Raw genomic sequence first — 22,550 nt, 5'->3', positions numbered from 1 at the left:
TTGTATAGGAGTCAAGTGAAAAACACATGGTGTCTTGTCTGTCCCATCCAGATGCCTTGAATATGATAAGGCAGATGAGGCCATGGCAGTGTTTAGGCAATAGAAGCTACTGTAGTTACCTTTTCCAGCTTGTTTGAACAAATTACCAGAGTTGGTGTTACCCTGTTTAAAGCAGTTTCAGATTTGTGGGGAAAAAAGGTCCAAACCAGAGATGCTGAGTGACAAATGTTCTTCACTGACTAAGCCAGGACAGCTGGACAACTTACCAACATTTAAATTCTTGAGGTTTTAAAATACATTCTTGACTTGGGATTTTTTTCTGTATGAAACTCAAAATTGTTCTTGTAACCTTTAAAAATCTACTAACTTGATCCTGGATAATTCAGAAGTGTCATTTTCTTTCTATCCTTCCCTGTGCTGTGTAAGCATAATGGCTTGGACAGCTTACATTGTTTTTGAAGAGGAAAATGTTTTGGCACATTCTTACTTGACAGATGAGCGTGAAAGGGAAGAAACAAGACAACTCTACACAGAACTTAATAACAACCTTGAGTTAAGTGATGGAGCTTGTGAAAAGTCCCAAAGTTACATGCATACGTTGACATTTGTGCAAGAACAATCTCTGATAATACGGTTAGTACTGTCATGTGAGGCAGGAAGTAAGCCTTCTGTTCCTTTTCAAGAATAGTTTTTGTCTAGAGAATGTGTATTGGATAAAATGCAATGGTGTTTGGGATGTACATCCATATGATCGGTGTGATATGTGTGATCTTTTTAGTGTTCATGCCTACTATAACTCTTTTCCTTTTGTACTTTTCTTTCACCTATTTGGTGATGACTCCAAAATGACCCCAGTTGGAAGCACCCTCTGGAGAACACCTGGAAAACTTCCCCTGCTAAAAGCAGGGTCAGGTATAGCAGGTTACGTAGGGCTGTGTTCAGTCAGGTTTTGGGTATATTAAGGTTATTCATATTGAATGCAAAGTGCAATATAAAATAAAGAGGAGTAAAAAACCAGTTTCAGTTTTGAGTGACAGAACAAGAAAATTCATTATTGAAATGGGTGATTCTGTGTGAAATAAGTAGCATAAGCTGTGAGTATTCCTTGATTTAACAGAACTTTTGCCTTTTTAATCTTCAGTCTTGCCAAATAAATTAATTCATCCTATTTTTGTTATTAAATATTCTGGTGTGAAAGATAAGATCTTGGTATACTTATAACAGAGAAATGTGAGGCATTGTTGTTTAGGAGTGATGAACTTGTTAAGCAGAGTACATGGTATAATGGTTAAATACTGATTGCACATTATAGCAGCTAACCAAAGTACAGGATCTCATCTCTTGTGTTAGGGATCTGCAAACAAGGGCCAGTCAAAATATTTCATCCTTGAAATTGTTTGGATCTTGAGTACAGAAATTCTTGAACTTCCAACTTTGAATATTCTAACATTGTTAACTCAAAATATGTGCTCTGAATTCTCCTACAAATATGGCTGAGCTTGTAATACTGTTTGTTTATAAACCATAACCATAGCTCTTCATTACTGGAAGTACTTACTATTATATGAACTTTATACTGAATTTTACTTTTAGAGAATGATAATGGCATTTGAAGAGCTTCATGAGCAAGCAGAGAATAACAGATTGGAAATGTCTTTCAAATGTGAGAATTCTGGTTCTTGGTTTTATGCTGCAGGCTTTCACTGCATACAGTTTCAGGCCAGAAAAATGAGAAGTGTTGGAATGGTGAACAGTTCACATTGTGACAGTCTGGACCCTCTGTTACTCATGCTGCCTGCTTTAAATGCCAGGGCCCTTTTGTTTTTCCACTGGGTCAGATTTGGGGCTTTTCAAACAGTCATTCAAAGTCTTACATTTTGTCTGTGAGGTAGACTCCAGAGATTACTACTTTTTATTTTTTTAATTGGTTTCTTTAAATGTATAGCTACAGAAAATGAAATACTGAACTTATGCTGCATATACATTTGTTACTTAATATTTGTAATAAGAAATTAATCTATGGAATAATGGACTAGTTCTGTAGAAAGCTGATGCTCCACCTGGAGCTTCATTTGATTCAGATTGTGCTAACTTTCATGGCATTCCTTTCATCTCTTGGAATTCATTTTGGTTTTTGAACTGAAGAGTTTCTTCATTGTCTTGTGACATCATTAATATTTGGCTAAACCCAACCACCTTATTTAACTTGAATGACAGCAGTTTCTATGCTAATCATACGTTGTACAGAAATGTAACAGACCCTGTCCTTTTTCCTGGGCTTCATTATAATACTGTCTTAATTTTGTTAGATTTCAGTTCTTACTGTACAGAGTGATGAAAAAGATCATATAATAAGAGATGTCAAGAATCAGCTGCAGGAATCAAAAAATAAGATTGCTGATTTAGTAGAAGAAAAAAGTAAGAGTTCTCTGTGTTATGTTAAAATGTAATTGTAGAAGTATAGGAAACAGGATCGTTATAATTTTAACCTGTTACTAGGCAGCAGGAGAATTTTGAGGCCTTGCAGGCCAAATTTTATTTGGCAGAGAAGCTGCTGATAGGGAATCAGGATTAGTAGCATAATCTCCCTATATATGAAATCTAGGTCCTTACTTCATAACAAAGGCTTTCTCTTCAGGCTCAGGTTACACCCTGTTTGTGTTTCAACATGGCATCTTCATTATGAGGGATTTTTCTTTTCAATAAACTCTAGTGTGAACATGCTATATTACTGTAAAGGTATTATTCCTTTCCTGGAACAGAAGTAAATTTTGTCAGGACCCTACCCCTGTTCTGGACAGTTTTCAGCTTCTGTTGAACTTGTGTAGTAAACATGGCACGATAACAGATAAATGTGTGTTTTCTGGTTACTGGACTGATGTGTTTCAAATGAAGTTAGTGAAGGGTCTTTAGAGTCTTAATATTTTTTTCAGCTGTCCAAAATCAGTATCCTTGTTCTGTATTCAGCAAGAGATGGTGTGACATCTTTGCCAAATAACACCCCAAAACAAATCTTATTTGCAAACAGGCAAATGATTAATGGTGTTTGGAAGCATAACTGTTTTGGAAGGGCTCTTTTTTAAGGGTGAGTCAAGTAGTGAATGCTCTTGAAAACTGTACTGGGAAAAGACATTGCTTGAGTTTTGCAAAATCACCATCAGGTGCATTATGTAACTTGGTTAAGTTGAAGGAGTGTATTTCCCTGTAAAATGAAAATGCAAGCATTCTTTAACAAATCCTGGGGTTTTTAATATAAGCATGTATCTTTACTCTTAGGACACAAAGGAGAAATGTTAAAGGAATCCCAGATCAGTCGAGAACTCTTGAGGGAAGAACTGGAAGAAGCCAAAATTTCATTGCAAAAAAAAAAGAGGTACAGCTGGCTTACAATTTTCCAGTATAAATAGACTAGATGAGCAGTTGCATAAATAATTACTCATACTTTAGGTGTGAAATAATTGTAGCTGCTTATTGCAAAACATGCTTAGAAATCATACAGTTTTTGAAGGTTATTCAAAAGAGCTTAGAAACTGAATTGCAGTCTGCAATGCAAGCATTAATTCAGGTCACTGGAGAAAAAGAAGCACAGGTGGAAGAATGTGAAAAAACTAAGGCTATGCATGCATCCACAATAAAGGAGTTTGAGACTTCCATTTCCAATTTGAGAAGCTTGCTGCAGGAAGAGCAAAATAGGTACATTTCACAGTTTAAAGAATGATCTTACAGGTAAAATACTGTATGACTGAGAATAAAACATCATCTGGGAATGAAACATCAATCTTGTATCTTCATATCTGGTCTGGCATAATTACTTGTTTGGGGTTTTTTAATCACTAATAACTTTTTTAAACAGCCCTTCACCAGTCTGGTTGTTTGAATTACTAGCACTTGAAGGTGGCTCTGACATTTCATTTTGTGCCTTTCATGATTTTGCATTAACAGCCCACTAGATTTATGTATGCATGTATTTGCTTACTTTTATGTCTGCTGTTCCAAAGCTGTAAAGGTGAAATACATGATACATGTTGGAGGCAGACGTATCATCTGCCTGTTGAAAGACAAATGTTGTTAAAATGCTTGTGGTTAGGATTTTGTCTTGCTGCCCTTTAAGTTTCAAATACAATGCTTTGTACTACACTTCTTTTTTTTTATTACCATTTTTTTAGTTTGAAGAAATCTGAAGATGAGGCAAAGCTACTTGCCATGGAGCTCAGAAATAAGTCTGCTGAACTGGGTAAGATTTGTAGAAAGAAAGAAAATGAGCTAACTGTTGCTGAAAATGGATTGTCCCTATGGCTCAGAGGAATGATTTTACAGTACCCTGTAACTGTCAGGAGTGCTTACATTTATTTTCACTCCTCTGACTCCCTTTTGTCTGGTAGTCATTGTAGCTGGCAACAATTGCATGACATTGCTGTGCAGACTGCACATACATGGGTCCTCCTGGAAACCATTTTAATTTCTCTTGCTGTCTTTCAGTTAGGACTGATAGCACTGCAGACCTGTTTGGAAGCAGTAGATTCCAGGAATGACTTCTGTGTCTTGCAGCAGAGACAGAACACTTGCATTAAGATTTTCTGCAGACCACTCTCCCCATGCTGGATGTAGAATCACACTGATGGTGATTAGATTTAAATATTGTTTTGATATCCTGTGATGTGTAGATAGGCACTAGCCCCCCAGGTAAGAATCTGTCTTTAGCACTGTTTTCCCAGTGTGCTGCATGTGCCTCTAATCCTAATACGATAGATGAGAAATAGGTAATTTGGTGTCCTTGTAAGTATCAAGGACATCTAAACAAAAGTGTTCAAAAGTCAACTGCTAATGCTTGTCTAGAACAAAGTGAGATGTGACCTGTGAGAATTTCAGAGCAAAAATGAGTTTGGTATCCAGTACTTGCAAAAAGCACCAGTAAAGGGCATGTGCAGATAGAAAACACTTAGAAGTTACCAATAAGTGGTTCCCTTTCTCAGCATATCCATGTGAATATCTTGAGCAGGACAGGTTTTTTCTGGATATATGCAGATGCATCAATACTTGGTGATTAAAGATGTTGGACCTGTCTTCCTCAACATCTTTGTCAGTGACATGGACAGTGGCATTGAGTGCACCCTCAGCAAGTTTGCTGATGACACCAAGCTGTGTGGTGCAGCAGACACGCTGGAGGGAAGGGAGGCCATCCAGAGGGACCTTGACAGGCTGGAGAGGTGGGCACAAGCCAACTTCATGAAGTTCAATAAGAGCAAGGGCAGGGTCCTGCATCTGGGTCGAGGCAATCCCAGGCACAAATCCAGGCTGGGCAGTGACTGGCTGGAAAGTAGCCCTGAGGAGAGAGACTTGGGGGTGCTGGTGGACAAAAAGCTCAACATGAGCTCTCAATGTGCACTTGCAGCCCGCAAAGCCAATCAGATCCTGGGCTGCATCAGGAGAAGTGTGGCTAGCAGGGCAAGGGAGGTGATTCTCCCCCTCTGCTCAGCTCTGGTGAGACCCCACCTGGAGTACTGTGTCCAGTTCTGGAGCCCCTATTACAAGAGGGATGTGGAGGTGCTGGAGCGTGTCCAGAGAAGGGCCACAAGGATGATCAGAGGGCTGGAGCACCTCTCCTATGAGGACAGACTGAAGGAGTTGGGGCTGTTCAGTCTGCAGAAGAGAAGGCTCCCAGGTGACCTAATTGTGGCCTTCCAGTATCTGAAGGGGGCCTACAGGAAGGTTGGGGAAGGACTTCTCAGGATCTCAGGTAGTGTAATGGGTTGGGGAAAGCCCCCCTCCCCACCACGCGCAGAAATAACGACTCAGACAAACAGATTGCAAAGATGATGGAAAGTTTAAATAGAACAGTGAGTGCGTGCAGGAAAAAAAAAACTAAAAGTACAGTGACAAGAGAGAGAAACCCAAAAAACAGACCCAGAGAGACCCATCCCTACCTGAGGGTACACCCAAGACCCTCAGGGCTCCTTCTTCCCCCTCCCATTGCTAGGCTAGTCTCAGCTGGCCAGATCTGAGACTGCCCATCCCCCCGTGGCCTTGGGCCTAGCCAGGCCCAAAGCCAGGAGATCTCTCCCCCATGTTACCGGCTGATGGAGGAGGAAGAAAAGAGGAAGTGCCAGACCCCGCCACGAAACTTATAGTGGTGCAAGGGATCATGGTAGGAAATAACCTAATTTCCTGTGTCCACCCACTGGGCTGGACTTCTGGACACAGGAAGCAGCCCTGTAGCAGAGGGCACCCAGCCCAAACTACGACAGGATCCACCCCTTTATTTCAAACCATGATGCCTGCACCCAAACACATCATCAAATCAGAAAACTGATGACATGTCCGGCGAAGTCCGTGTCTTCATCTGGGCGTCCACTCCAACAGTCTCTCAGTCAGGCTCTAGTGTCTGTCCATTCCAGTTCTTCCTCCTTCATCCAGTGGAACCTCCCGGCGATGCAGAGCACATTCTCCTGCGGTGCAAGTTCTCCATGGATCTGTTGGGCATCCTGGTCACCTGGAACAGCCTCACGACTTCTCAGCCAAGCCTCTACTTTTCACCCATGGTCACTCGGCGGCATATTCTCCACCCCTGGGGCAGGCCAGTCGAAACCATCCAACCCACGACTGCCTTTTTCAATCCATCCAGGGTGCCGCAACCAACCGCTTCCAACTGCGGTCCAAAACCACACGGATGCTTGTCCAAGGTACTCTGCCCCCCCACTAGGCGTACCAGTACCAAAGCAAGACAGCATCCGGCTGCACACACCCCCCTTGGAAAGGGAGGGGCTGCACCACAGCTCACTGAGAAGAAGGGAGGTGGAGCCAGGTGCTCGGCGCCAGTTTCGGAACTCGTCCGAAAAAGTCGGGGAAGAGACTAGGGCCGGGCCCGCCGCAGCCCGAGCGTACGGCCGGGTCCGCCGGCGCCGCTCGCCCGCAGCAGGGCTCCGCCCACCTCTGCCGCCGCGGCGCAGAATCAAAATCACCTCCACCCCTCGGACACTCAAACGGCTTCTCCAGCGAAAGCCATGCGCGCGTTCTCAGAGCCCTTGAAAACGGCTTTCCAGCCGGAGTCCCCGTCGGCCCCCCGGGGCTTCGGGAGCTGGCTCGCCCGCTCGCAGCGGCTGGCTCTATCCCCGCAGCGAGAACGGACCTGACTCTGATCTGCTTGCCGCTGCCCCTCCCCCACTTCGCTTCCCGCCGCGGAGGAGGGGCAGGTTCCGCGTTCTCAAGCGGTACCCCGATGCCGATGGTCGAGAACCACCCCTGCCTGAAATAGCAGAGGGTCCGCGCCACCGGCAGCGCACCAGTCATCCCCCACAATCCACAAGAACTCACACGGTCGCCCCGGCAACATCACTTGAGCCCCCAACTGCCAAACCCAAACCGACGCCCAGAACTGAATTTAAACTCTCCATCCTTTGCAATCGATCTGCAGAGTGGGCACAACAGCCAGCCCCACGTTGGGCGCCAAAAATGTAATGGGTTGGGGAAAGCCCCCCTCCCCACCACGCGCAGAAATAACGACTCAGACAAACAGATTGCAAAGATGATGGAAAGTTTAAATAGAACAGTGAGTGCGTGCAGGAAAAAAAAAACTAAAAGTACAGTGACAAGAGAGAGAAACCCAAAAAACAGACCCAGAGAGACCCATCCCTACCTGAGGGTACACCCAAGACCCTCAGGGCTCCTTCTTCCCCCTCCCATTGCTAGGCTAGTCTCAGCTGGCCAGATCTGAGACTGCCCATCCCCCCGTGGCCTTGGGCCTAGCCAGGCCCAAAGCCAGGAGATCTCTCCCCCATGTTACCGGCTGATGGAGGAGGAAGAAAAGAGGAAGTGCCAGACCCCGCCACGAAACTTATAGTGGTGCAAGGGATCATGGTAGGAAATAACCTAATTTCCTGTGTCCACCCACTGGGCTGGACTTCTGGACACAGGAAGCAGCCCTGTAGCAGAGGGCACCCAGCCCAAACTACGACAGGTAGTGATAGAACTAGGGGGAATGGAATGAAGCTGGAGGTGGGGAGATTCAGGCTAGATGTGAGGAGGAGGTTCTTCACCATGAGAGTGGTGAGACCCTGGAATGTGTTGTCCAGGGAGGTAGTTGAGGCCCCGTCCCTGGGGGTGTTTAAGCCCAAGCTGGATGAGGCTCTGTCCAGCCTGATCTAGTGTGGGGTGTCCCTGCCCATGGCAGGGGGGTTGGAACTAGCTGATCCTTGTGGTCCCTTCCAACCCTGAATGAAACTATGAAACTATGAAACTATTACTCTCTCCTTGCAGTTTATTTCAAACCATGATTGTGGAAAACATAATAGACTGAATTTTAGTTTCTCTTCAGATACATATTTGCTAATGGCTTTCTGAATAATTTAGCTCTACAGGAAGTCATCATTTGTCTTTAGAATTTCTGAACTTAATCCAATGAGTTTTGAAAACTGGGCACTGCAAAGGGGTAAAAGCTTTATACTGCCTGCTGAATATGTCAAATTATTTCTGTGCAATTAGTTTTACATTGCATGTGTTGTAGAATAGATGACTGAACTAAAATGTGACAAAGAAATGCAACTTGAAGAGCTGTCAGAAACAGTGGTAGATGTTCTTTTTATTATTCTCATGGCATTTGCTTTTCATATGAAGACTCTCTTGCTTTACAAATATCTTAAATGCCACAAATAAGCACAGTAAAGATCAACCCACTATTTTCTGCTTACTGTTATTTTCTTCCAGCTTTTATTATGTGCATTAAAACCCCAAGTTGTTTCTAAAAATAAATTGGAGCAGCTGTGCTGTTCTGTCTTTTCCTGAGTTATGTCATGTTCTAACCTCACTGTCTGAATAACAAAGTTTTGTCTGGAATAGTTGGATTCCACCCTCTACCTCTCTGTTCATACAGGCTTTTAAAGTTCTTATCTTGAACAGTTCTGGTCAAGTACCTGGTTCTTGTTAGTACTTCAGCTTTTTTTAGAACAAACTGAAAGAAAAGTTTGAGTCTAGAGTTGCATTACTGTTTTATTGCCCTTTTGTGTTTTGGCTTTTTTTCCTCTCCTGTCTGGGAATGTTTGAGGATTGTTCTAAGAACCAACATCCCCTTCAGACTTTCACAAAAGTATTTCTACTGCATCCACTTCAGCTGCAGTATTTCATAGTTTCATAGTTTCATAGTTTCATTCAGGGTTGGAAGGGACCACAAGGATCATCTAGTTCCAACCCCCCTGCCATGGGCAGGGACACCCCACACTAGATCAGGCTGCCCAGAGCCTCATCCAGCCTGCTCTTAAACACCCCCAGGGACGAGGCCTCGACCACCTCCCTGGACAACCCATTCCAGGGTTTCACCACTCTCATGGTGAAGAACCTCCTCCTCACATCTAGCCTGAATCTCCCCACCTCCAGAAAATTCCCTTCATAGAGCTTTTGTTCAGTTAGATTTTTTGAAGTAAAAGGAAATGTGACTCAGGGCTACATCTGTTTTGTGTTTGTTTTGGTTTTTTTTCATTTGGTAACTGCTTCTTTGACCATCTGTTCTAGAGATTGAATCATTCTAGAAATGAATTATAGATACCTCTTAGCATGCTAACTTTATGGCTAAGCTAGCTGTATTGAACAAATGGAATTTTGTTTTGTTTACAATGATTATTAATTACTGTAAGTAACTTATTAATTGCTGTTATTAATTACTGTTTGCTTCTTTCCAGCTTAAGCACAGTTAACCCTATCTGTTATCTAATTGGTTTTAAGAAATTGAGCTGTCATGTTTGAAAAGTGAACTGTCAGCCCTTAAGGAACAACTCAAAGCAGAAATTGAAGAGAAGGTTGGGGGTTTTGTGTTTGTTTTGGTTTGTATTAAATGTAGCAGTATGGGTGACATATTTGGCCTGGTCTCAGGCACTATAATGATGATAGCTGTGAAGTGGTGAAATTTGACTAAACCTGGGCTGTATATTCATGCAAGTTTTGTAAGAGAGTGTGATTGTGGACTATGTTCTGTAATTACACCAAGATTTTCAACATCTGGATTCAAATGAAATACTTCCTACCATGTAACTCTTTTTTAGGAGAAGCTTGCAAAAGAACTTGCCCAAAATACAGTTCCTGAAAGTGCAACTTAATGATGATTTGATTTTAGAACTTGGTAATATTTATATGTGTGCAATTTAACTGAAGTTTCATGTGGTAGTGAGAAGAAGTTCGGTTCTCCCCCCCCGAAACCAGGCTAACTCAGTCGAAGAAGCAAAATAGAGAAGAGCTATATTGTACTAGCAGGATGAAATGCAATGGATATATACACAATAGACAGTATTCACACTATATACAAAAATATACAGGAAAGAACATAACACAGAAAACCTGCCCCTCCTTGCTGGAGGAGGGTCTCCCCCCAAAACCTCCTTCTCCCCCTTCCTCCTTTTTTTCCCCAAAAGGGTTAGAGAGAGAAGAGTAATTATTAAGGGGGAAATTCTGTTAGTTCAAAGCATATGCTAAGGGAAGAAAAAGAATTAGTTTCTTATCTCATTAGTCCAAGGACAGCGCCAAGCACAGAAAGACAGCAGCTGCCCAGGCAGACTGAAACAGACAGACTGAGACACAAACTGAACTAAGACTAAAATTAAAGTTATATTGCTACCAATGAAATTCGTTTAGAATTCTCTTTGGTTTTCCTTTTCACACCAAAACATTCAGCTAGAGTGTTTCAGTAACTGTCCTTCTTAAAGGCATAGCCTAAAACTGTCACATTTCATGATAAATTATGTACATTCAACAAAAGACATTGAAAGACTTTTCATTTAAAACTTTTTTGTTCTTTTAGAAAATACAGACTTGCTTTCCTGAGACTCCTAAACCTCATTTAGATTTGGACTCTGAATCTATTCATGTAAAACATGAAAAGACCCTAAAAGATGCTCCTATGAAATTCAACATGATGGGAAAGAAAGAAATGCCTCCTTCAGTACCTGAGGGAAATGCCTTGGGGAGTCCTTTGTTAAAGGTTTGTAACTCATAATAGTAAATAGTTTTCTTTTGTGACTGTATTTCTTCTCTGTAGATGTTTCCTGTTCTTCTTCCACAGGTTCCTGTTCATTCTCCTTGATTGGGTGTTCCATAGCACCTTTAATGATCTGAATACTCAGTCTGTACACTGGGTTATGAATTTGGGTTTGCATGATGTAATTACCACTGGAAATACAAGTTTAGATGCCTCTGTTTCTTTCCTAGACATATATTATAAAGACTGCTCCAGGACATAAACTGCAAAGTGAAAGCACAAATCTGCATTCAGATCAGTGTGTGAGGGAAAAGCAAAAAGTGCTTCTACAGCTGGAAGCTCAGTCAGACAGCTCCAAACTCAGTGACCTCCTGGTAAAAAACAGAGCCAGTAGTGTACTTTAACAGTTCTTTATGCATGCTGCTGTATCTAAGAATGTATAAAAAGCACCTGGGGTTCTGTACCAAACACAATATTTATGTATTTTCATTTGATTGGTTCTTTCTGGAATGAATGTAAATGTGCATAATTTAGTAACTAGGTGACAGAGTGCCACGGTACAAAAATGCATCTTAACTTTCACCATGATTTTTAACACTGTTTTTATTGAATTGTTGAGGTTTCATAATAACAAGTTTCTTTTTCTTTTTTATATTCTTCATAGTCTAATATTTCTAGGAGGAAGGAAAATACATGTTTTTAATATAGTGTGATATAGTAACTTTTAAATTTTTAACTTCAGAGCATAGTCTCAGAGGAAGAAATGTTTAAAAAATTGTACAAAGATTGTCCTTAAGCTTCACAGTTCTATGCCACAACTCCAAAAAAGGTACCTTAGCTTTTCTTTATACCAAAACAGCTCAATAAATTGGTTATGGAAACTAAAGTACCTTAGCTTTCCTTCATACCAAAACAGCTCAATAAATTGGTTATAGAAACTAAAGTACCTTAGCTTTCCTTCATATCAAAACAGCTCAATAAATTGGTTATAGAAACTAAAGTACCTTAGCTTTCCTTCATACCAAAACAGCTCAATAAATTGGTTATAGAAACTAAAGTACCTTAGCTTTCCTTCATACCAGAATAGCTCAATAAATTGGTTATAGAAACTAAAGTACCTTAGCTTTCCTTCATACCAGAATAGCTCCATAAATTGGTTATAGAAACTAAAGTACCTTAGCTTTCCTTCATACCAAAACAGCTCAAGAAATTGGTTATGGAAACTAAAGTACCTTAGCCTTCCTTCATACCAAAACAGCTCCATAAATTGGTTATAGAAACTAATGAATGGCTTTGTGTTTTCATCTTAGAAACCACCTACACCAAGTGCAAAAACTCCAGGCGCTGTACTGAAACTTTCAACCATGAGAAAAATGTGTGAGGCTGGATGGATTGCAGTTTCTAAAATGGACAGGAAAAGAAAAATTAAGGAAGCTGAAAAACTCCTTACTTAAAATTTACAAACTGCTAGTACTACAGCACTGATTATTACAACCACAGTATTGTTCTTCTTTCAGAGCCAGTTGATATGGTGACAGTTTCTGTCATACTCAGCATGTTTAGCACTACATTCATTTCCTATAGACACATACATTCTATAGATACACAACTACAATCCACCTGCAGAGCAGATTCTACATTTCATCTCCTGTGCTGTAGAAAGTCAGGGGAGCCATTAGCCCATTTAAAAATTCTGAACTAAGTGTTAACTACATAGAAAAGGAAAAAAGAAATACATCTGGCTTTAGAAATACTGGTTTTAAAGCAATTCAGTTTCATTTTAAATTTACTCTTTCCTAATATGTAGTCCACAAAAAGGATACTGTGTCATGAAAGATACTGAGGCTGTTAAAGTGTATGCACTATTAGCTGATGTCATCTTGCTTTTTCATTCACTGTAAACACTAAGCTGTCTTTTTTAGATTTCAGTAGCTACTATTTCAGTCTGTTAAAGCAGTTTTGAAGCTTTTGAAATTGAATTTTCAATAGAATTACTTTGGCTGACAACAACATCAGCTCCATAAGGAATAAAATAGGCACACACGTTTTAAGACTGTAAAAACAGTGCTAAGATGTCATTAAAATGTTTATCTGAAACATAAAGTTTGGGACCAAATGTTGTTGCTTTCTGTATTAGAACACAGATAAAAATCACCAGACAGCCTTCCTAAAGACTAACAGCTTCTGCCATGTAAGTGTAAGAATACTTTAGAGCAATATACATTTCTGCATTACTCCCTCGTTATTCTTGCTTTCACAACAATGTCCTTCAGAGCCTAGAGATGACAAAAAAACCTAGAGAGACATCTTGAAGCTTTATGAAAAATCAAAACCCTGGATTCATCCTGGAATCTGTTTGCAAGCTTTTTTTGCTGTGAATCTGTAAGAGATGGAAGCTACATTTCAAGCTCTTACTTGCAATAGACAGATTAGCTCTGAAAAATTAGCAAAATGTAGCAGAAACACTTATTTATGATGATCTTGCATCATCAGTGGAACTCTGCAACAGGTTGGAAATAATTCCCCTACCAGAATACAGATCTTTTAGAACTCAATGTGATTGGCTTTGTCTGGTTTTCATCAGCATAGCTTCTAATTCTCTGATGTTTTTATTTTGATAGCCACAGTGCTACACACAGTGGAAACAAGACTTACTCTGCCCTACAAGGTAACCAGCTCCTAAGATCACAAAGTCCTCATTGTATTGTACTATGAACAGGGGAAGGGTGAGTAGGAATAACATGAGAAAACTTCTCGTTGTTCCTCATTGTAGGAACAGTGGATAGCAACCATGGTAGGCATTGGTTAGGGGGAGAGAGTTCTATTAAATTACTTCTACATCTAAGGTGTGGTGTGCACTGAATTTCTCCAGCCCATTACAGAGAGCCAAGAATTTAATGGTTACTAGATTCTGTTTAGAGAGACCATGTAAAACACTTGTTGCAGAACATCAACATACTGTACAGTTTTCATGCAGTGAAAGTGTAAAACAACTGATGTCAGTGAATGGATTGCTTTAATTCAGAGAAAGGTTAAAGATAAATAATTAACAGTGTAAATGGCTGTTGCAGAACAGGGCTACAAAGCTGATGTCTATAAAAGCACATAAAAAATTTCTGTCACTGAATAGCCTGCAGGTCAGTAGGGGGGCAAAAAAGAAATTAATCCATAAGCATCAGGCTTTTAACTATGGGGTTTGGGAAATGATGAAAGAAGCCTTGGGTACTCACAGATTGCCACACTGGATTTCGTTGTCCTGCCAGGCTTTTAACTTGCTGCTCCCAGTATGCAGAGGGATCTTACTCCCTTTGAGTGTTCAGACAGGTCAGTAGTAAATGAACTCTCTGGTCACATCCAGGAGGACAATCAAGGAGAAGTTCTTTTACCAGCTTAATAGTTTGTGTAAATTAGAGAAGAGATGTGACTGTGTATTCGCTCCGGTGATGTTTAGTGCGTCTCTGACAGATGGGCAGGCTAATGTGATGCCAGCAAAGAAGAGGTTTTGTGTCATACCAGTGTGGAGCTCACCTGAGTATGAGGAGGAGTTGTCACATGAGTCTCACCTAGGCTAATTTATTGTGCTTCCAGATAAGTTAATTTTCATTCTTAACACTTGGTCAGATATTTCTGTAATGCAATGCAGTGCAGTCAGAGGCTGGGTAAAGGAGCTGCATTGAATAAATATGGTGCAGAGATTACAATAACTGCTCCCTTCTCTGGAGACTTTCAAACCCACCTGGGTGCCTTCCCGTGTGACCTACTCTAGGTGATCCTGCCCTGGCAGGGGGGTTTGACTAGATGATATTTTGAGGTCACTTCCAACCCCTAATGTTCTATGTGTTGTGTAACAATGCTATATCTTCATGACATGGGCTGTGGAAAGATGGAACTAACAACACTGCATCTATGTAGTTACCTTAACAACCAAAATTGTAATCCCCTCAATGAAATCAGGTTTATATGGCATGACCTATTTTATGTAACACCACCTTGATGGGCATTAATTACATTCTTACCAGTTAATTCTTTTATTGCTCAAATCCTGGATCAACTTTCTGTTATTTTACCTGTTCTCTCAGGGATAGATGTCAGGTGGAGAATTACCTGGGTGAACATTCTCTCTTTAAATATTGGCATAGTGCTAGCATTTTTTGTAATGTTTTGAGATTGCCTCAGTATTCCAAGGCTTGTTGTAATCAACATTAGATGGCTGATTATGTTGGTTTAAAAATATTTATTGCTTATAGAATTTTTTCAAGTCTTGTTCTTGCACATGTGCATTTTGCTTGTTCAGCTACTGCTTTGTCAAATGCACAGCTACTTACTGAAGACTTTGCACCAACAGCTTGCCTTCATCTAGAATTGTCTCTTGGCATTACTGTCAACCTCTGTAAACCTCCAGCTTCCTATGTGAGGTTTTTATTTTCTCTTACTTCTGCCAGTAACTGACTGTTTCCCATTTTTCTTCTTGCTGTGGTTTTTACTGTTGCCTTCTCTTTCATCTTCATTATGATAGAGTTTCAAGCTTTGTTATGATAATTTTTTTTCTTCACTACTGATGTTTGCTGACAAGATTTCCCTAAATCTTGTTAAATTCTTCATCCTTTTTTACCCCAATCTGAATTTTGTGTCACATCCAGTTACAGCCATTTTTCTCAAATCAGAGAAATTAGCACTTTGAACCAGCAAACAATGGATTCTGTCATATTCTGATCTGTCCTCTGCCGATATTCTTACATGTAATGTTGGGGATACTTTAATCTGGATGTTGGGTGTCTTCCTGTCAGCATCAGTGTTAACTCCAACTGTGTAAAGTGCCTGTAAATCACTGTGAAATCTTAAAAGAATCATTAGTTCCTACCTCAGCTGTGCATGCAGGGGTACCATAAGCATATTCTTGCTTAAGGAATGTTCTTTTTTATTCTTATTTTGGGCAGATTTTGTCCTCTCCAGGATTCAGTATTGTGAATTGTTTCCTGTTCCTGTCCTGCTCCTGCTTAAGGTTTTAAACAGCAGCAACATGTATAGGTAGTGTATATATGCTTATATATAGAATAGAATAGAATAGAATAGAATAGAATAGAATAGAATAGAATAGAATAGAATAGAATAGAATAGAATAGAATAGAATAGAATAGAATAGAATAGAATAGAATAAACCAGGTTGGAAGAGACCTTCAAGATCATCGTGTCCAACCTATCATCCAACACCACCTAATCAACTAACCCATGTAACCAAGCACCCCATCAAGTCTCCTCCTGAACACCTCCAGTGACGGCGACTCCACCACCTCCCCGGGCAGTCCATTCCAATGGGCAATCACTCTCTCTGTGTAAAACTTCCTCCTAACCTCCAGCCTGAACTTCCCCTGGTGCAGCCTGAGACTGTGTCCTCTTGTTCTGGTACTGGCTGCCTGGGAGAAGAGACCAACCTCTGCCTGTTTACAACCCCCCTTCAGGTAGTTGAAGAGAGCAATAAGGTCACCCCTGAGTCTCCTGTTCTCCAGGCTAAGCAGCCCCAGCTCCCTCAGTCTCTCCTCACAGGGCTGTGTTCCAAGCCCCTCACTAACTTTGTTGCCCTTCTCTGGACTCATTCCAGCAAGTCAACCTCCTTCCTAAACTGAGGGGCCCAGAACTGGACACAGTACTCGAGGTGTGGCCTAACCAGTGCAGTGTAGAGGGGCAGAATGACCTCCCTGCTCCTGCTGGCCACACTGTTCTTAATGCAGGCCAGGATGCCATTGGCCCTCCTGGCCGCCTGGGCACACTGCAGGCTCATGTTCATCCTACTATCAACCAGCACCCCCAGGTCCCCCTCTGCCTGGCTGCTCTCCAGCCACTCTGACCCCAGCCTGTAGCACTGCTATAGTGTGTGTGTGTGTACACATATCTACATCTGAGTGTGTGGATGTGTATGCTCCTTAGCCTGTACATTTAACTGCATTTAAAATACGTCAGAATAATACAGAGTTAAATAATGCATTGGAGTAGTGGCAAACTGTCAGTGTTATGCTTCTGTTGCTAAGTGTAGATGGACAGATGTTATTGAGAGTACAATTAATACTCTGCTCATGTCCTGAGCCAGAAAGAGTTATATTTAATTCCTGAGAAGTTATATGGAGGAAATGAACCCAGAATTAAAGACCCCGTGGAAATTGAAAGCATTTGGCTAGTCTTAATAGGACAAACACCTGTATCATGTTATCCAAAAAAAAACCTAAACCCTTGGAGAATGAGCCCAGAACACAAAGCTGTGTGTAGCAGTCCAAAACCACAGCTAAAAGAAGCAATGTTTTTCATGCACACCAATTGGGACTGGCTGGATCACTTCTCCAATAGCCCAAGGTGACCAAGTTTACCAGTTTAAACACTGTCCCGCACCACATCCTGGTCTCCAAGCTGGTGAAACATGGATTTGATGGGTGGACCACTAGATGGATAAAGACCTGGCTGTCAATGGGTCCATGTCCCAGTGGAGGCCAGTGACAAGCGGAGTCCCTCAGGGATCAGTCCTGGGACCAGGCTTGTTCAGCATCTTTGTTGGTGCCATGGACAGTGGCATTGAGTGCACCCTCAGCAAGTTTGCTGATGACACCAAGCTGTGTGGTGCAGCAGATACGCTGGAGGAAAAGGAGGCCATCCAGAGGGACCTGGACAGGCTGGAGAGGTGGGCACAAGCCAACCCCATGAGGTTCAACAAGACCAAGTGCAGGGTCCTGCTGCTGGGTCGAGGCAATCCCAGGCACAAATCCAGGCTGGGCAGGGACTGGCTGGAAAGCAGCCCTGAGGAGAGAGACTTGGGGGTGCTGGTGGATGAGAAGCTCAACAGGAGCTCTCAGTGTGCACTTGCAGCCCAGAAAGCCAATCAGAGCCTGGACTGCATCAAGAGAAGTGTGGCCAGCAGGGCAAGGGAGGTGATTCTCCCCCTCTGCTCAGCTCTGGTGAGACCCCACCTGGAGTACTGCCTCCAGTTCTGGAGCCCCTATGGCAAGAGGGATCTGGAAGGTGTCCAGAGAAGGGCCACGAGGATGATCAGAGGGCTGGAGCACCTCTCCTATGAGGACAGACTGAAGGAGTTGGGGCTGTTCAGTCTGCAGAAGAGAAGGCTCCGAGGTGACCTAATTGTGGCCTTCCAGTATCTGAAGGGGGCCTACAAGAAGGCTGGGGAGGGACTGCTCAGGATATCAGGTAGTGATAGGACTAAGGGGAATGGAATGCAGCTGGAGGTGGGGAGATTCAGGCTGGATGTGAGGAGGAGGTTCTTTCCCATGAGAGTGGTGATGCCCTGGAATGGGTTGTCCAGGGAGGTGGTTGAGGCCCCATCCCTGGAGGTGTTTAAGCCCAGGCTGGATGAGGCTCTGTCCAGCCTGATCTAGTGTGGGGTGTCCCTGCCCATGGCAGGGGGGTTGGAACTAGATGATCCTTGTGGTCCCTTCCAACCCTGACTGATACTGTGATACTGTGATATCAGGTAGTGATAGGACTAAGGGAAATGGAATGCAGCTGGAGGTGGGGAGATTCAGGCTGGAGGTGAGGAGGAAGTTCTTCACCATGAGAGTGGTGAAGCCCTGGAATGGGTTGCCCAGGGAGGTGGTTGAGGCTCCATCCCTGGAGGTGTTTACGCCCAGGCTGGATGAGGCTCTGGTCAGCCTGATCTAGTGTGGGGTGTCCTGCCCATGGCAAGTCAGGCTCTCCCTTACCCTACTGTAGAGCAATTGCTTTGATCTGAGATGTGTTCCTTTGTGTCTAGTGCAGCATCTCTCAGTTGTGCCTGCCAGGTAATGAGCAAGTGGAGTGAACCAGACTTCATTAACTTTGGCAAAACATCGGTGTAGAATCAGATGTGATTCAGGATGGCTCCATTTCCGTGCTGGCCTTCCTGTTGCACCGTTGCTATCCTATGTAGCAATTAAGTTAATCAATAATAACTTTTTAGAAGCAGTGGTTAGTTTAAAAGCCTGAGGAGAAAATGACTGTTAAAATAATTAGCTTTCCAGCTCCAGTTTCCAGGATAGGATATTATGGACACATTTGTTCCTATCGCATTTGCTTAGTGGTTCAGTATGAATTTTCAATAGATGACTTTGCGATAAGAAAGCAGCAATTCAGATCCAATTATGTAAACAGTAAGATCAGCCTGGAATTAGCCTGGAGAATATAAAGCACCCACAGAGCTTGTGCTGGGTCACTGCCTCTCCCAGCTCAAGGCAGGATCAGGTTCCTGTAATAGGGAAGAATTCAGCTGACAAGAGGTTGGTCTTTCCAGACTTGCACTGTTGCAGCTACAGGGTAAACTAGAGTGTGTAATGACTGGCTTTTGTGACAGGCAACTGACAGCTGGAGGAGACTAGGGGGTGATGTCCATGTGTTTGTAGACACTGTCATTTCTAGTTTAGAGGCTAGAGAGTAACCCCTGGAATTGTCTCAGAGCTAATCAAAGCTTTGTTCTTGGGAACCCCAGGAGGTCTGAGAAACGAGGTCAGCACAACAGACAGGTAAAGTGGGGGTTCATTGATTTGAACTATTTGCTGATGTTCTTTATTGTAATTTACTTGAATCCATTTAATTCTTGTCAGTGTTCCCATTTCATCATGCCTCTAAGCCAATGGGAGAGTAAAAAGGACTAGGGGGAATGGAATGAAGTTGGATGTGAGGAGGAAGTTCTTCCCCATGAGAGTGGTGAAGCCCTGGAATGGGTTGTCCAGGGAGGTGGTTGAGGCCTCGTCCCTAGAGGTGTTTAAGCCCAGGCTGGATGAGGCTCTGGCCAGCCTGATCTAGTATGGGGGGTCCCTGCCCAAAACTACATGATCCTTGTGGTCCCTTCCAACCCTGACTGATGCTATGATGCTATGATACTCTGATACTAAGTACAGTGGTATGGCTGATATCACAGTTCATTAATTTTTTTCCCCACCTCTCTTGAGCATTTTATAAGATGCTTTCTTTAAAACTTTCTTTTAAACCAGTGAGATTACTTTAGCATCTCTGGTTAATTCTAGAGCTCATGTTCTCTCACATAGGTCACATTTTCCACTCCTTTAGCTCCTGTTGTTTTTCTGTGTCAGCATTTTATCACTCATTAGTGAAAATGTAATATGTAATGTGCTTTAGAGGGGAAAAGGTTAATTTGTAGTATATGTTAATGGCCTGTTTACCCTTATTTTTCTGTTCAGTGGTGAGTACTGTTTCAATTGAAGGTCTGAGATTGGAAAGGTGTTGGGCTGTAGATAAAATATTTGAGGTTGCTTCTAGTCTGTGGCTATTGTAACTGTCCTTGTCAAATTCTGAGGAAAAAAGGCTGGAAGGTAAATCTGATTTTGCTTAGGATTGCTTTGTTTGTTTGCTTTCCCCACATCTAGCATGAATCCCTTCCTTGTGATGTCTCTTCTCTTTGGCTTGGTTTTTGGCCAAACAGCATCACTGTGTGCTCCCTCGGAGTATACAATCCATGTGGAGAAAAGGGAATGTGCCTACTGCCTGGCCATCAACACGACCATCTGCGCTGGATTTTGCATGACTCGGGTACAAGACATTACTCTGATTTTAGCAGGGGTTTCTGTAATGCCAGCACTGCAAAACAAGTGCCTATTGCTACCAGAAACTTGGTAAATGATCCAATGCTAATGATGTTTGTCACAGAAAAAAACCCAAACAAACCACTATGGTCGTGTTTTCAAGTTAGTTGTTTGCAAAGGTGTGGATAAGAAGTGACAAGCCTCTAGAACTATGGAGTTAATAACATCATAACATGGCAGAGAACTGACTGCTGCTGTCAAAGCCTCTGTAGTCAGTTTGTGGGGTTGGGATGGAACAGGTGAGAAGCAGATTATATTGAGTCATCCTTACTGCATGATCAGAAGTACACTGAAAATATCAGAGCCAGTCTAAGTGTAGAGAGGTTTGCTTTCTGGATGTTTGAGAAAACATCAAAGGAAGCTTTCTGACATTCTTGTACACTTCAGTGAAACAATGCATTTTTTTCCTTGCAGGACAGCAATGGCAAGAAGCTGCTACTCAAAAGTGCTCTGTCTCAGAACGTGTGCACATACAAAGAGATGTTGTATCAAACAGCATTGATTCCAGGCTGTCCTCCTCACACCATCCCTTACTATTCCTACCCTGTAGCTGTGAGCTGCAAGTGTGGTAAATGTAACACCGATTACAGTGACTGTGTTCATGAGAAGGTTAGGACAAACTATTGCACTAAGCCACAGAAGCTGTGTAACATGTAAGCTTCCAACACAAGGTGGTCAAAACGTACATCTCCGCTCACAAGTAAACATAAATAAAAGTGTATCCCATAACAGGTTTGCAAATTGGTGTGCACAAAGTTTTATTCTAAAGGTTACACCTCTGAATGTGGTAATGAGCCTAACAAAGTGCATGCTAAACATGTGTATTACTCAACTCTCCCCAAATCACCAAAGATGTCACTTTGGTTGAGATCAGAGTTAAGGTATAAAATCCCAGGGGAGGAAAAGACTGAAGATAAAGCAGAGTTGATGGGTTGTGCTTCTCTTCCTACACCCAAGATAGGGCTGGCTCCTTGCTATGAACTGCACCTTCAATATATGTCTGAAGGGTGGTGGCAAGAGGATGGGGCCAGACTCTTCAGTGGTGCCCAGTGACAGGACCAAAGGCAACGGGCACAAACTGGAAGCCAAGAGGTTCGACCTAAGATAAGGAAAAATCTCTTCGGTGGGAGGGTGCTGGAGCCCTGGGGCAGGCTGCCCAGTGAGGTTGTGGAGTCTCCTTCTTTGGAGACATTCCAAACCCACCTGGCCATTCTGATGCTGGGCAGGATGCTGCGGGCGCCCCTGCTTTAGCGGGAGGGGGAGAGGGGTGGACTGGATGATGCCCAGGTTCCTTCCAACCTCCACCACGCAGGGAGTATGCGGAAAGCTTGGGGCTCTGGCACAGGCTTACGGCAAACTCTCGCCCGCAGCCCTCTCTCGCCACGAGCTGGCGGGCAGCGCCGCCCAGGCGCCGGGGGGGTCTCTCGCAGCCCTCCCGCGCAGGCCGGAGCGCGGGCGGAGCTCGTGCCCACCCCGCGCGCCAAATCACCGCCTAATCGGCCCCGGCCCCGCTGCCGCCTCGGCCCCGCCGCCGCCTCGGCCGCTCTACATCCTGGGGTTCCGCGGCGCCCTTGCCGCCTTGGGCCGCAGCCCCTGCTTCGGCTGCCGCGCTCCGGCCTCTCCGCGCCCATCCGCGCTGCGAAGCCACGGCAGGAGGAGCGCCGCCCGCCGCCCCTCCCCTGTCCGCTGGGCGGATGCGCTCCACCGCGCGGGCCTTGAGGGGAGCCGCGGCGATGTGGCAGCCACCGGGGGATCGGTTCCTGCCCTGCTTCCTGCCTGGCGCCTCCTTTACCGGGCTCTCGCCTGCCCGCAGCCCGGCGCCGGGGACATCGCACAGCCGAGGATGACGGGCGAGCCTCGCTCGGGCCCGAGGAGCCGCCGTGGACCTGGGTGTCGCTGCCGCAGGGGCTGCCCGGAGGCGGTGCGCGGGATGAGCTGAAGCCAGGAGGCAGGAGGTGAGGCGCAGGCAGCCCTGCCGCGCGGGGAGGGTCTCTGCTGGGCGGGGAGCAGCGGACGGG

The 22,550-nt window shown here is 43.6% G+C and overlaps 1 protein-coding gene across 6 annotated transcripts; it reads left to right on the top strand.

The window, feature by feature from the left end:
- Positions 1-190: 190 nt before the first annotated feature.
- TSHB (thyroid stimulating hormone subunit beta) lies at positions 191-21,242 on the top strand. Of its 6 annotated transcripts, XM_068159506.1 has the most exons (9): positions 640-912; positions 2,310-2,418; positions 3,277-3,373; positions 4,167-4,234; positions 4,480-4,621; positions 10,781-10,960; positions 13,579-13,625; positions 20,317-20,479; positions 20,947-21,242. In XM_068159506.1, exons 5-9 carry the CDS (start codon positions 4,529-4,531, stop codon positions 21,187-21,189), a joined length of 726 nt encoding a protein of 241 aa, XP_068015607.1. In that variant the 5' UTR covers positions 640-912; positions 2,310-2,418; positions 3,277-3,373; positions 4,167-4,234; positions 4,480-4,528; the 3' UTR covers positions 21,190-21,242. The 6 variants fall into 6 exon arrangements, with proteins under 6 accessions (XP_068015608.1, XP_068015607.1, XP_068015610.1 ...); XM_068159507.1 differs by lacking the exons at positions 640-912; positions 2,310-2,418 and adding an exon at positions 191-633; XM_068159509.1 differs by lacking the exon at positions 2,310-2,418.
- The last annotated feature ends 1,308 nt before the right edge of the window (positions 21,243-22,550 follow it).

The sequence above is a fragment of the Melanerpes formicivorus genome, unplaced genomic scaffold (assembly GCF_026170545.1).
Source record: "Melanerpes formicivorus ecotype bairdi unplaced genomic scaffold, bMelFor1.0.p_v2 SCAF_46, whole genome shotgun sequence".
Taxonomy (NCBI): domain Eukaryota; kingdom Metazoa; phylum Chordata; class Aves; order Piciformes; family Picidae; genus Melanerpes; species Melanerpes formicivorus.
The sequence above is the reverse complement of the archived record's forward strand: the minus strand, read 5'-3'. Positions and strand labels throughout refer to the sequence as shown.